Source organism: Kogia breviceps, chromosome 1 (assembly GCF_026419965.1).
Source record: "Kogia breviceps isolate mKogBre1 chromosome 1, mKogBre1 haplotype 1, whole genome shotgun sequence".
NCBI lineage: Eukaryota > Metazoa > Chordata > Mammalia > Artiodactyla > Physeteridae > Kogia > Kogia breviceps.
Window position 1 is genome coordinate 135534770 of NC_081310.1, and position 13600 is coordinate 135548369.

General features: G+C 39.7%; 1 protein-coding gene across 7 annotated transcripts in view; it reads right to left on the reverse strand.

Annotated features, from left to right (window-relative positions):
* ST6GALNAC3 (ST6 N-acetylgalactosaminide alpha-2,6-sialyltransferase 3) overlaps window positions 1–13600 on the reverse strand; it is a 701711-nt gene that overhangs the window by 221758 nt on the left and 466353 nt on the right. For 2 of the 7 annotated variants that reach the window (XR_010834988.1, XM_067005616.1), the window contains exon 4: window positions 2598–2737. The exons of the other annotated variants lie outside the window; for them this stretch is intronic. Coding sequence is in view for 1 of the 2 variants with exons in the window: in XM_067005616.1 (XP_066861717.1) it covers window positions 2598–2737 (140 nt within the window). In the remaining variant the exon portion in view is untranslated. The remainder of the gene's footprint in view (window positions 1–2597; window positions 2738–13600) is intronic. 7 annotated transcript variants of the gene reach the window in all.

The window sequence follows — 13600 nt, forward strand, 5'->3', positions numbered from 1 at the left end:
ATAAAAATAATAATTGCTTAAAAACCTTAAGGTTTCTAGTCCTTTAGGAAATGACCAGGTGTCTCTATGAAATACTCTTGAAAACCGAATGTGTATTATTTTAAGAAGTAAAAGATGTTTCAACATTAGAAAATCTATTAATGCATTATATAATATTAACAAAGTAAAGAATAAACAATCCATGATAAACTCAATAGATGCCAAAAAAGTATTTAATAAAATTTAACATTCATTTGTGTTTAACTCTTAGTAAATTAGAATAAAAGGGAACTTCTTAAGCTTGTTAATTATCATCTATCAAAAATCTATAGCCAGGATCAAACTTAACAATAAAACTTAACAATGTCTCCATTAGAGGTAGAATAAGACAAGGATGCCTGCTATCACTATTTTTTAATGCTGTTAGGAGGTCTCAGTCAACAGAGTAAGAAAAGAAAAATAAAATGAGGTACATAATGGAAAGACAGAAACAAAACTGTATTTTTGTGTAAAAGATCAGTGTGTTTGTGTAAATAATACACAAGAATCTATAGACCATTAGAATTAGTCATTGTTCAGCAAGGTGGCTAGATACAGGATCAAACTAAAAATAATAATAGGATTTCTACACAGCAGTAATAAATCATTCAAGAACAATAATATTAAAAAGTACCTCATTTACAATAACAACAAACTAAAACATAACTAAGAAAAAATATAACAAATATGTGTTGATCTTTGTGGAATAAATAATAAAATTACTTTCCAAATGACATCAAAGAACTAAATAGAGAGGTATACCAAGTTTATGGATAAGAAGTTTCAAATTAATCTATGTATAAATGCAATGACATTCAAATTTTCGACAGCCTTTTTCATGAGACATTATAAGCCAATCTTGAAATCCATTTGAAAGAGCACAAAAGGTCAATAATAGTTAAGACCATTTTGAAGAAGAAAAGGGCAGACATGGCCCAACCTATCAGATATCACAATTAGTAATAATAATAGTGATACTACAGCTAAAAATAATAGCAGCTGACTTTTACTGAGCATTTATTAAATGCCAGGCAAAACCTTTCATGTGTTATGAGTTTGGTACAATTATTGTCACCATTTTACAGTTAAGAAATAAATGAGGGCACAAAGAGATTAAGGAGCTCTCTCAAGGTACCAAGGCTAAGCAATGGCAGAGTTAGGATTTAAACCCAAGAAGGTCCTGAGCCCCTGCACCTAACCCTATGCAATAATGTCTCTAAAGCTATGGTGATACACACAGTGTCTTATTGACACAGGGATAGAAAAACAGCCACTGAAATATAATACTGAACCCAGAAAGTGACCCAGGCACAAATGGAAACAATATCAACCAGTGATCAAAAAGGAAGCATTCAATAATGCTGCTGAGATTGCTAGTTATCCATTTGGAAAAAATAAAATAAAACTAGATCCCTTTATGTTAAATGAAAATAATTCCACCTGGACTAACTGTGGGAAGCAAAAACTTGAACTTTTTTAAAAGAGAATATGGGATGATACCTTTAAGATTTTGGAGGTAAAGAAAAGGATTTTTTGCATAAGACATAAAAAGCCCAAACCACAAAGTCATAAGTTGGTATATTTTACTGTATTAAAGTTTAATACTTCTATTCACAAAGCAACACTGTAAACAACATGAGTAGTCAAGCAACAGTCTGGGAAAGATATCTGTACTGTGTGTTAACAAAAAGGATTTCTATCCAGAATATGTAAAGAACTTTACAGATCGGTAAGAAAAAAAAACAACTCCCTGTTCCCCTAAAAAGGGCAATGGATGTGAATAGGCAATTTTCATAAAAGGAAACCTGGAGGGAAGAGATATGGGAACATATGTATATGTATAACTGATTCACTTTGTTGTAAAGCAGAAACTAACACACCATTGTAAAACAGTTATACTCCAATAAAGATGTTAAAAATAAAATAAAAAATAAATAAAAGGAAACCTGATTGGCTGACATACCTATTGAAAGGTCCTCAACCTTCCCCATTGTCAGGGAAATACACAATAAAACAATGAGATACCATTTCACATCAACAGACTGACAAAAATCAGAATCTGATACCAAATGTTGAGTCCAGAAGCAGTTTCTCTCATCCACTACAGAATTTTGGCAAAATCAAAGAAAACTGAAGAAATATACCTCCTTCACCCTGTAACTTTATTTCTGGATAAATACCTTAGAACAAGAAACTCTCACATGTGTGACAAAGAAATATGTAGAAGAAAGTTAATCATGGGTAGCATTATTTGTAATAGGAAAGAACTGTAAACAGTCAATCAAAATACGGAGAGAAAACAGGATAACTAAGTTGTGGTATATTTATACAATGAAACAGTACTGAGCTACCTACAAAAATAGGGTTAAATATCAATAATATGATAGTTCAAAAATACTGGAGAATAATACTTTTAATATTCATATAATTCATTATAGTGTTTATACAAAGTAGAATATTTATATATAGCTGGAAAACATGTACAATAATACCCTATAGTTTTATATTGCTTATGGATATGTATACAGTCATATTATAAAAGCAGAGACTGGTAAACCCAAATTCAGGATACTGCTTACCTCCAGTGAGAGAAAGGCAGGAGTAGGAGCATGGAGCCGGGGGAAGGGACACAGGGACTTCAACTGTATTTGAAAGATGTTCTTTGTCAAAACACAATAGCCTCCACTGACCACAAAGGCCTATGGCAAAATCTGCAAATCTGAGAGAGCGGGGTAGTGGGTATTTGAATGTTCAGTATTCTATCTCATTTATATTTTACCTCTCTTTATATTTGACATATTTTTAATAAATAAAAAGGAGCTATGTGGAAATCAAATTTTATAAACAGAATCATCTTTTCCCAGGAGGTTGTGATTACATGATAATTTCAGAGGTAGCTTCTCGTCTCTCTTCTTTTAGAAGCCAAGCAGCCCACGACTGAAGCAATATTTATTAAGTGTCTGCCATTCATGAGGCACAGAGCAAGTTTCTGGCAATGCAGTGGTGAGAGACCCAGCTAGGGAATATATATATATATGTATATATTCCAGTGGGATTACAAATGTACATCTGCAAACCATGATCAATGCCATGAAGAGAACAGCAAGGAACTATGACTGAATAACTGGGGCAGGCACATACTGTGGCAGGTTTGGCTGCCTAGAAGCTATTCACATCCCCCCTTCTCCCTTGCCTTCCTCTACGGCAGAGGTTGGGAAGCTAATCATGATTTTCCAGACTCCCTTGCATCTGGCACAGTTCTAACCAATTAGATATAGTTAGGAGCCTCTGGGGACAGGGGCCTTCCCTGAATAAAAAAGCTAAGCCTCACGGGAAGAAAGCCTTTCTGCCCCCTTAGCTCCTCCATGTCATTCTGCCTGCAGCATGATGTGATGTTGGGCGTGGAACAGACATCTTGAGATGAATGAATATGGAAGTCATATATTCCGGGGGTAGAGCAAGAGGGACAGGCTCCCGGGCCCTTGATGACATGGCTGAGCCATGGTACCGGCCGTGGACTGTTTACTCTGAACTTCGTTTTAGCAGGTTATAAAGATCTGTTGGCTTGGGCCGCTTTTAATAAGATTTCCTTTTGCGGCCCAAATCATTCTAAACAGCTACCTTCGAGAAGATGTGACATTGAAGCTGAGAGGAGGGGAGTGGGGGGAAGCGAACCCTGCAGAAAGCAGGACGGGGCAGGGGAGAGGGAGGGTAGACAAGGCCAGCAGAGGAGGGGACAGCACGTTTGAGGAACTCAGGGAAGCCCTCCGATGCTAGAGCTTGATAAAGGAACCAGTTTGCAACTGGCTGGGAATGTGAATACTTGACTCTCTTTCTCAGGCTCCAAGCTAAGAACAGTATAGTCGATCTGTAAACAAAGGTGAATTCAATAGCACTCAGGTAGTTGCTATTTTTAGAGACTCCTCTCTATAAAACAAAGAATTAACCCCTAATCAACCTACTTGGGTTTTTGTGTTTGAATTTTTAAAAGTGAAGTCCACCTAAATCCAGAGATTCAGCTTCCTCTGCCCCCTCCTCCACTGCCTAGGAGGGGAAAAAAAAATTAGCACCTCACCAGCCCCCTTGACATGAAGTAAATTGCAATGATAGGACTTAACCAGAGCCTAGCCAACAGTGTCTTAGGCATTCCCCACGCTACAAAGGTTTCTGTTTTGTTCTGTATTTATCTGAATGGGAAGAGGCAACTTCAATGTTGAAGAGAGTCTGATTTGAACAGCACAACAAAAATCTAGTTGCTTTAATGCTGTCCTCACTGGGCATTATGGAAAGGGTTGGCTTATTTTCTAATGTGCTTCCTATTGGCCTATTTCCTGGATCGTATACTTTTATGGGAAATAAAGTTTATTTTATAAGATAGTATTTACTGATCACCTGAGTAGGCAGAGTGCCAGTTCAGGCAAGAAGCCCATGGCTTGGAAGAAAAATGTCCATTTTCATCTGAAAAGTCTGAATCTGATGGGTACTCTGCGAATTTCCACTCGGCTATTTTCGAATAGACCTGGATATTTATTATTAGTTTCTGGGTCTCTCCTTCCTCTCTCCCTCAGCTTTCTGCAGCTAAACTCTAGCTATCTAATCCTTTTACTCTTTCATCTGCGTCCTCTCCTCAGGCTCCTGAATTCATTCACCTTGTTGCTATTCTCTGCACTTCTTCCACATTGCCTGAGCTTCCCTAGGAACGAGGTGGTGGGAACACAGCACGAGGGGCCAGATGCTGCTCAGCTAGAACTGGCCACAGAGGAACTGTTACTCCACGCCCTTCTGCACAGGCGGCCTCAAACTGGACTTCCCTTTTATCCTGCCGGACGGCCTGGCTAGCCTGAATTTAATTTGCAGACCACTGTACCCCCTGGGCCTACTTTGGCATTACTGCGTTCTGGTGGCTGCTTCCTGAGAACAGCTCTATGTTTGGATTCTCCTCCCCCAGGTGTATTCACTGCCTTGCCTTTTTCAAATGCTCACGAAGCTATTATTCCCAGCCTACATACCTCAAGTCTCAAAGATCGTTTGCATTTTATTTCTGTTGCCTGAGCTGCTCGCTATACTTTCCAAATTGGAACCATTAGTGAATTCCAAAAACAAGCAGCTTCTTCCCTCTTTCCATCCAGGTCATGAATAAGAACACTTAAATAAGACTCAGACCCACAGTTGTGCCAATAGCAGAGCTGGCGGCACATCTTCATCCTCCTTCAGTAGGGACCCCACCTCCACCAGCAGCACTCAGAGCCTTCTCGGTTTACAGTAGTTTTTCAGCCAGTTTTAAACCCACACACTCAACCTTCCAAACATTTATTGGGAATTATGCTAGGTGCTGTGAGAGATTCCAAATCATGTAAGACACAATTATTGCTCTTCAAGAGGCTTCTAGATTCACAGACTACAGGTATACCTTAGAGATATTGCGGGTTTACTTCCAGACCCCTGCAACAAAGTGAATAGCACAGTATAACGAGTCACACAGATTATTTTAGTATCCCAGTGCATATAAAAGTTATGTTTACACCATGCTGTAATTAATTAAGTGTGCAATAGCATTATGTCTAAAAAACAATGTATATAATACGTTGGTTAAAGCACACTTTATTGCTAAAAAAATGCTAACCATCATCTGAGCCTTCAGTGAGCTGTAATCTTTTTGCTAGTGGAGGGCCTTGCCTCCATGGTGATGGCTGCTGACTGATCAGGGTGGTAATTGCTGAGGCTGGGGTGGCCGTGGCAGTTTCTTAAGATAAGACAGCAAAGAAGTTTGCTGTGTCGCCTGACTCTTCCTTTCACAAACGATTTCTTTGTAGCATGCGATGCTATTTGATAGCACTTTACCCACAGTAGAACTTTCAAAATTGGAGTCAATCCTCTCAAACTCTACTTTATCAACTAAGTTTATGTAATAGTCTAAATCCTTTGTTGTCATTTCAACATTGATTAAGTTCGTCTTCTAATATGGGTGTGTCCCCCAAACAGTTACAGTAGTAACATCAAAGATCACTGATCACAGATCACCGTAACAAATACAATAATGAAAAAGTTTGAAATATTGTGAGAATTACCAAAATGTGACACAGAGACAGGAAGTGAGCAAAGGGCTTTTGGAAAAATGGTGCTGATAGATTTGCTTGATGCCAGGGTGCCGCAAAACTTCAATTTATAAAAAAAATGTAATAAAGGGAAGCGCAATGAGTATGCTTTTATATACATTCATCAAATTTTAATAAGCACCTTAAGCGTGCCAAGCATTATTAGGTGCTGAAGTTTCAAACAGGAAAAGTATAGAGTCTCAGTGAGTTTCCATTGTAACAGACAATGGCATATAATTATAATCCAATGCAAAAACAATAACGAAATGTACTCCTGGGATGTCATTCTCTCAGCCTTGGTTTCTTCATCTGTGAAATGGCACCACTCTTCTAAATTGTAGTTAGGGTTTGCATAATATGAAGTAGGGACAACACTTAGTATGATGCATTACACAGTCTTTAGAATGTTAGCATTGATAATATCAGTTGCAAGTATAACAATAAAGTGGTTATTATTGTTAGTAGTAGTATTACTATTATCTCCCACTTTCAATCTGATTGATCAAGCTGTCTGGAACATTGTGAAAGGATCATTCAGAAACATTTACTAGGTCCACTAGAAAAGAATACTGTGATGGATGCCAATACCGTTATGCGCAGAAGGAGGAGAAAGCCATGCAAGTGTTAAGTGATGCTGATACATGCAAATAACTATACTACATTTGCAATGTAGTCCTCTGACTTAGGAAAGCCACAAATTGCATAGGAGGGAACTGACTTTGCATTTCAGGGTAGGGAGAAATTGATGTCATATCGTAGGATCTTATGTCGTTCTGTGAGTTTCAATCCTGTATTACTCTGAATCAGAAACCCCAGATGTGTTTTTAAGGGTGGAGAGACTAAGAGGTCAGGTGAAGCTGGCTGTGGATAAGACTTTCTGCTACCAAAATGAACTCTAGGGCAGTGATTTGCAACTGCTGCTTCATGACGAAGTTCTCACTGATCTGCAGCAAAATGAGAATGATAACAACAGTGGTGAGAGGAGTTCATGCAACTAAATGTCCATAATTTAAAGGACTGATATTGTGTTCTTTCTACTTTGTGGGTGTTAAAAAGTCATCCCTCTCATAGGAGGAAAGATGCTCTGAAGACTTCTCCTCCTGTATTGGTCCTCAAAATGCTCAACGTTCCATAATACTTATTTCTGTGAAACCTTATCTAGTCCCATGACTTTAATACCATCGATATGCTGATATCTCCTACATGTAGCTCTAGTAGCAGAATACTCCTCCAAGCTTCTGATTCACGTATCTGCCTGCACTGGATATCTCACAGGCACCTTAAACTGACGAGCCCAGAAAGGGATGCTCAAGTCTCCCTTCCTGCCTCAACCTCTTCCTCTCTTGGTCTTTCTACCTTAGTAAACGGTACGTTAAATGGCAAGTTGCTCAAACAGGAATATAAGAGAAATCCTTGATACCTCTCTCCTCCTCCCACCACCCCCTCATCTATCAGTATGTTTCAGCAATTCTAGTTTCAAAATATTCTTCAAATCCAACCACTCACCATCACCATAACACTAGTTACATCTCTGCCACTGAAATTTCATCCCAACTGATCTCACTCCTTCCTCTCTTGTTTCCCTCCAATCCATTCTCCAACAGCATCCAGAGGCATCTTTTAAGAAGATAAATCCTGCTTCAAAATCTTTAATTGTTTTCTATTACTCTTAGCATAAAGTTCAAATTTCGTACCATGGCCTACATAGTCTGAGATCTGTTAAGTCCATGCATCAGTTTTAAAGAGGAAGAGTTCCCTGACCCTCACTGTCCATATAAAATTAATGTGTTACATGCTGTCAGAAAACCACGTTTATTTCCTTAATAGCACCTTTATCACTGTGAATTTTACATACACTAGTGTAAGTGATTAAAAACTATCTCCCCCACCAGACTATATGATACTTGAGGGCATAGATTATGTCTAGCTTTGCTTTTTGTTGCATTCCCAGGGCATACTCTAGTATGCATACTCTAGTATACTCTAGATAGCATGTGCTCAATAAATGCTCACGAATGAGTGGAAAGGAAGAAAAAATGTAAACATCTTTACTTGGTAAAATTAAAAAGTTACCACCCTTCATAGGACTCTAATTAAGAATAATTTTTTTTCCTGGTCTCTGAAATTCAAAGATCTGAGAATTACTGCTCTGTTGAAAAAGATAAATCAGTTTGCACCTCTGGATGTAATGGTCTATGCAAATGGCCTTTGAAAGCTTGTGGGAGGTACTAGTAGGGACCAGCCAATGCTGGGCTGGTTCTCTACTCTTTTGGATGGAGCAGTTTCTTTGGTCTAATTCTAGCTCTAGAACTCTGGGCATGGCCTCTAGAACTCTTAAGTAAATGTTAAAGGAGTAAAGGAGTAAAGAAAATATGGTATGCATCCCAAGGTTAAGCTCTGCATATATTAGAAAAAATTATTTGCAAATTTTATCTGACGTGCTGATAAAGTCTAAAGATAGAAAAATTTATTTACGGTAGAACCTTGTCCATATACCAATTGGCTCTACAGTATCTCAAATCATAATATCTGGACTATAAATTAGAAAAGCAAGATTCTAAGCCAACCAATCAGATTTATATTCCCAGTGGCAGCTCATGTTATAGCACTTGGATTGTTCTATCAAATAATTTATTGAGATCCAGATGTTCCAGTTTCCAATCTTCCCTGAGTGAGTGGTTGTCAGGTACTCCTGTCCAAAAACAAGGCCATTGGTGCTTAACTATAGGCTCCCACACTTGTCAAATGATCTCCAAAGAATATAAAATTGCTTGTCATCTCTGTTAAAATTACATAGGAGTGAGATATTGGCTATCTGTGTTGTAATTAAAAACTCAATTACAAGAAATTCCGAAATCATTATCAACTTTTTCAGGCATGAATCATCTTATCAAAAAGCAAGCTATTTATAGCTTAGGCTTTTCCCAGAATTCATAAGATGGCTGAATAGGCCCAAGGAAAGGAGGAGATCTGGACCAAGGTGGAAGTATCCTAAAGGAGGGCAGAAGCAAGATGCAGACAGTGACATTACCTGTCAGGTAGCAATTCCTCTCTTTGTAGCATTAGTGTGTATAACTGCAATTCTCTAATTAGATTGTGTCATTTCATTAACATTGAGGACCACTGTCCCTAATGACTCTCTCTTTAAAATGAGCAAACAGGAGGTAGCTTATCATCACAGCTCTCATTTATACTGTGCCTATCTACTAGATGAATATTATTGGAAAAATTAATTGCATTACAGTGGATGCCACTGAATGTAAGCACATTTGGTTCTTAGGAAATGATTACCCTAAGTGGCCGATCATGTTAATTGACTACAGAGAGTAGGCATCAGTGATGAGAGCAAAGCAAGTATGTGTGAACATCTGAAAAGGAAACTCACCATTTTATAGCCATATAGCAGAGACTGGATGAGAAAGCAGCCTTTGCCTGGAGATAGTTAGACCAGGCAGTTTCTTAAATCAAAGCATGAATTATTAATGGTAATAATTCAACAGCAGTCTCCATTTATTGAGAACTTACTGTGTACTGGCAATGAGGCATAGCCCTTTAAGTTCATGATCATACTTAGTCCCCACAACTCTATGAGAGGTGTGTCGTAGGTTGAAACTGGTCATCAGGAAGCAAATCAGTTTGACTCTAAAACCAGTACCCCTAACCATAAAGTTGTACATTTTAGATACAGACTCCACAGAGATCAGAGCTTCTGGGGTGTTTTTATTATTAGCCCAGCCATCCTATCAGCCTGGGTTTAGCTAGTACATCTGGGGTTAAGGTATCTAGGTATGATACTGAGCCCAAGGAGCTGCTGTGGGTATTTTTTCCTTCTAGTCATTTGGAGATCGTTTGGACGTAATGGAAAACACTGTTTTTTTTAAAGAAGAAAATGGCTTAGCTTTTGCTTTTGCGATTGTAACACTAACCAGCAAACAGCAGTAAAGCCTGATTTTTAAAAAGTAGCACCGATTCAAATTTTCCTAGCTTTCTATTAAGACAGAAGGGGTAAGCAGTACTCCTAATCTGTAGCTTAAAACTTCTAATGAATGGAGGTAACGTATATTGGAATATGCCATGTCAGAAGTAGCAGCAACCTTTCCTTACAGAGCTGCCTGTGGCATACCTGACAATGGGGACACCTCAAAAAATCTTCACTGTCTTAACTATTATTCCAACCATGTGACCTTCATACCACGTGCTTCACTTTCTGAAAAAGTGAAGACTTATGTGTGACTAGAACAGAGGGCGCATATTGATGGAGTGTGGGAAGAAAGATTGAAAGGGTAGGTCTAATAGGGCAGGGGCCCTGAAAGCCCAAGTGCCCATCTATAGGGCAGATGCTTCTGGGAAGGCTGGCACAGTTGACTGGGTATCAGATATTTATATCTTTTTTTTTTTTTAAGCTTGAGAACCATCAGTCCAGTGATTCTTTTTTTAATAAATTTATTTATTTTATTTATTTATTTATTTTTGGCTGCATTGGGTCTTTGTTGCTGCACACAGGCTTTCTCTAGTTGCGGTGAGCAGGGGCTACTCTTCGTTGCGGTGAGCGGGCTTCTCATTGCAGTGGTTTCTCTCATTGTGGAGCACGGGCTCTAGGCATGAGAGCTTCCAGTAGTTGTGGCACGCGGGCTCAGTAGTTGTGGCTCACGGGCTTAGCCGCTCTGTGGCATGTGGGATCTTCGCGGACCAGGGATGGAACCTGTGTCCCCTGCATCGGCAGGCGGACTCTCAACCACTGCGCCACCAGGGAAGCCCCAGATATTTATATCTTTGAAGGAGGTAGTTTGTAATATGCTTACATGCAGATAATCAATGCATATTTTAAGGGGAAGCCAGTGTGGGGTGGGGGGGAGTGGCTGGGGGGTAACCCAGCACGGCTGGAGAAAAACTTGTGCATGGAGGTGCAAGAGAACTGGAGCTGCTCGGGGGAAAGCTTTAATGGCTGCTGGGAGAGCAACCCTGAAAAGGATGATGAAGGACTTCTGAAGGTGATTTCACTTGCTAAATCAGGTGTTTGGTCCTTACGAGAATGAGTAAATACTAATGACCTTGTCCTGAAGCCATGAAGCACGACTGACCTCCTCCCTCCACTCCCCAATCGCCCACTCTCTTCCTTCTATCCATCCTTCCAGCCTTGGAGGTTTAAGAGTTTAACTCCTTCTTGCATAGAGACAACCTTTCCTGTGGATCCCATCCCCTCCACACCTCCCACTCCCTTTGGGAACATGCTACACCATTTTTTCCTGTTTTCTTATACATTTCTACCTTTCCCATTATTGGTTCCTTCTCTTCAGCCTCCGACCTTAACTTAAACTTCTACGCTCCTAAAATAACCTGCTCCTTCCCCTGCATTTCCTCTCACAGCCATCCTATCCCTCTCCACCCTCCCATCCAAAATTCTCTGCAAAGAAAGACCTGTGCTCACTCTCCCCACATTTATTCCTCAGTTGATTGTAGTTGATTGCCACCCCTGCAGTAAGACTGCTTTGATACAGTCACCTAAAGTCACAGTTTTCTAAATTTAAAGGATGCTTTTTAAGTCCTTATACTGGATTTTATGGCTTTGGTTTCCCTTTGGATCCCACCACGTTCCTGATCCTCTGCCCCTCTGGTCTCTGTGCTATGACACTGTATCAGGTGTCTTCGCACTATCTCACTGTCCCCTCTAGGGTTTCTTGGCTTTCTCTTTGGCGCACTCTTTAAACACTGGCCTTCCCAGGTTTCTGCCCTCGTTTCTCTTCTCTGAGGGTTTTAACCACCACTTAAATGCTCATGACTTACAGACCTGAATTTCCTACTCAGATCTGCAGTTCACAATTCAGGACCATATATCCAATTGCCTCCTGGACACCTTCACTCAAATGTCTTATAGCAACCTTGAGATAAACACGACAAAAAATGAACATATATCTTATGCCCTATACCTGACTCTCCTTCAGTATTCCGTACATAAACTGTACTACAAATCACCCAGGCTGTCAGACTATAAGCTTGAGGGTCATCCTCACCAACTCTCATAAAATTAATCACCATACGTTGCCTTTCTTCACTATTTTTCAGATTTGCCCTCCTTCTTCTATCTGAGAGCTTAAGTTCCTGCTCTCACCGTCTTTCACCTGAACTACAGTAATATCCTCCTCGCTGCTCTCCCTGACCCTCAAATCTGCCTCCCATCCTCTCCCAGAGTGACCACGTTGTGCCGTGGCTTCATTGGGTTTCTGTCATCAATGGGGTAAAATCGGAACCTCTAACACAGTATACCTCTAACACAGGCCTGCTGTAATCTGACCTCTCAAAGACACGTTTCGTTATTCTCTGCTTGATATTTTAAGCTCTAATCATATTGATCCCCTTACTGACTCAGAGTATACTGCACTAATTTTTGCCCCAAGGTTATATTCATGTCATCTCCTCCTCCTGGGACTCCCTTCCTCTCCTCTCCCTAACTTCCTCTGGCTCCCTGACTCTAAAAACTTAGTCAGGGTTCCCTTACTATCCCTTTCTATACTCCCAAGCACCTGGCACATATCCATCATTTCCACAATACACTGACATTCTCTGTTTCTCCAACCTAATTATAAATCCTTAAGGGCAAAATCTGTGTTATTATTTCTCTGAATCCTCAGTGCCTAAAGCAGCTCCTGGTACATGGTAGGCACTCTTCTGATTTTCACTTAATGCAGCAATAACAGAAACAAATATGTGTATAGGACTTTAGATTTTTCAGAGCATCTTCCAACATATTATATCTCGTTTAATCTACATGGCAATCCTTCTTGGCTATTCAAAGTGTATATTTTACTTCAGTTTATTCCATATGGAAATAAGTGGCAGCTGTAGCTGAGAACTACCTGAGAAACACAACACAGAAAGGTATTATTAGAACACAGTCCATCTTTATTTTAATAGGAAGCTATGGTACTCCTCCAAATAAAGTTCATGAGTAAAAGAAAAGAAAAACAGAAACAGAAGCAAAACCACAAGGTGTTTTTTTAAAATCCCCATTCCTAGGGCTTCCCTGGTGGCGCAGTGGTTGAGAATCCGCCTGCCGATGCAGAGGACACGGGTTCGTGCCCCGGTCCGGGAAGATCCCACATACCGCGGAGCAGCTGGGCCCGTGAGCCATGGCCGCTGAGCCTGTGCTCCGCAACGGGAGAGGCCACAACAGTGAGAGGCCCGCGTACCACAAAAAAAAATAAATAAAATAAAATAAAATCCCCATTCCTCATTCCCATGTAAGTCTTACAGTTTCCTCCAGTGTTTCTGATGAATATTTTACCTACTTATTTCTCCAACCTTTTAATTAGAGGTTGTACCTCTTTTTTGGTCCAAAAATTTCTAGCCCTTATGGAGTCCCCAGTTCCCATTTTGTATTTTTACCTGATTTTTTTTTAACTTTTAAAATTCACAAATTGGATTTTGTATGTAAAAGCATTAAACTGAAATGCAGTTTAAGACTTCATTTGCCCAGTAGAACAGTAGAA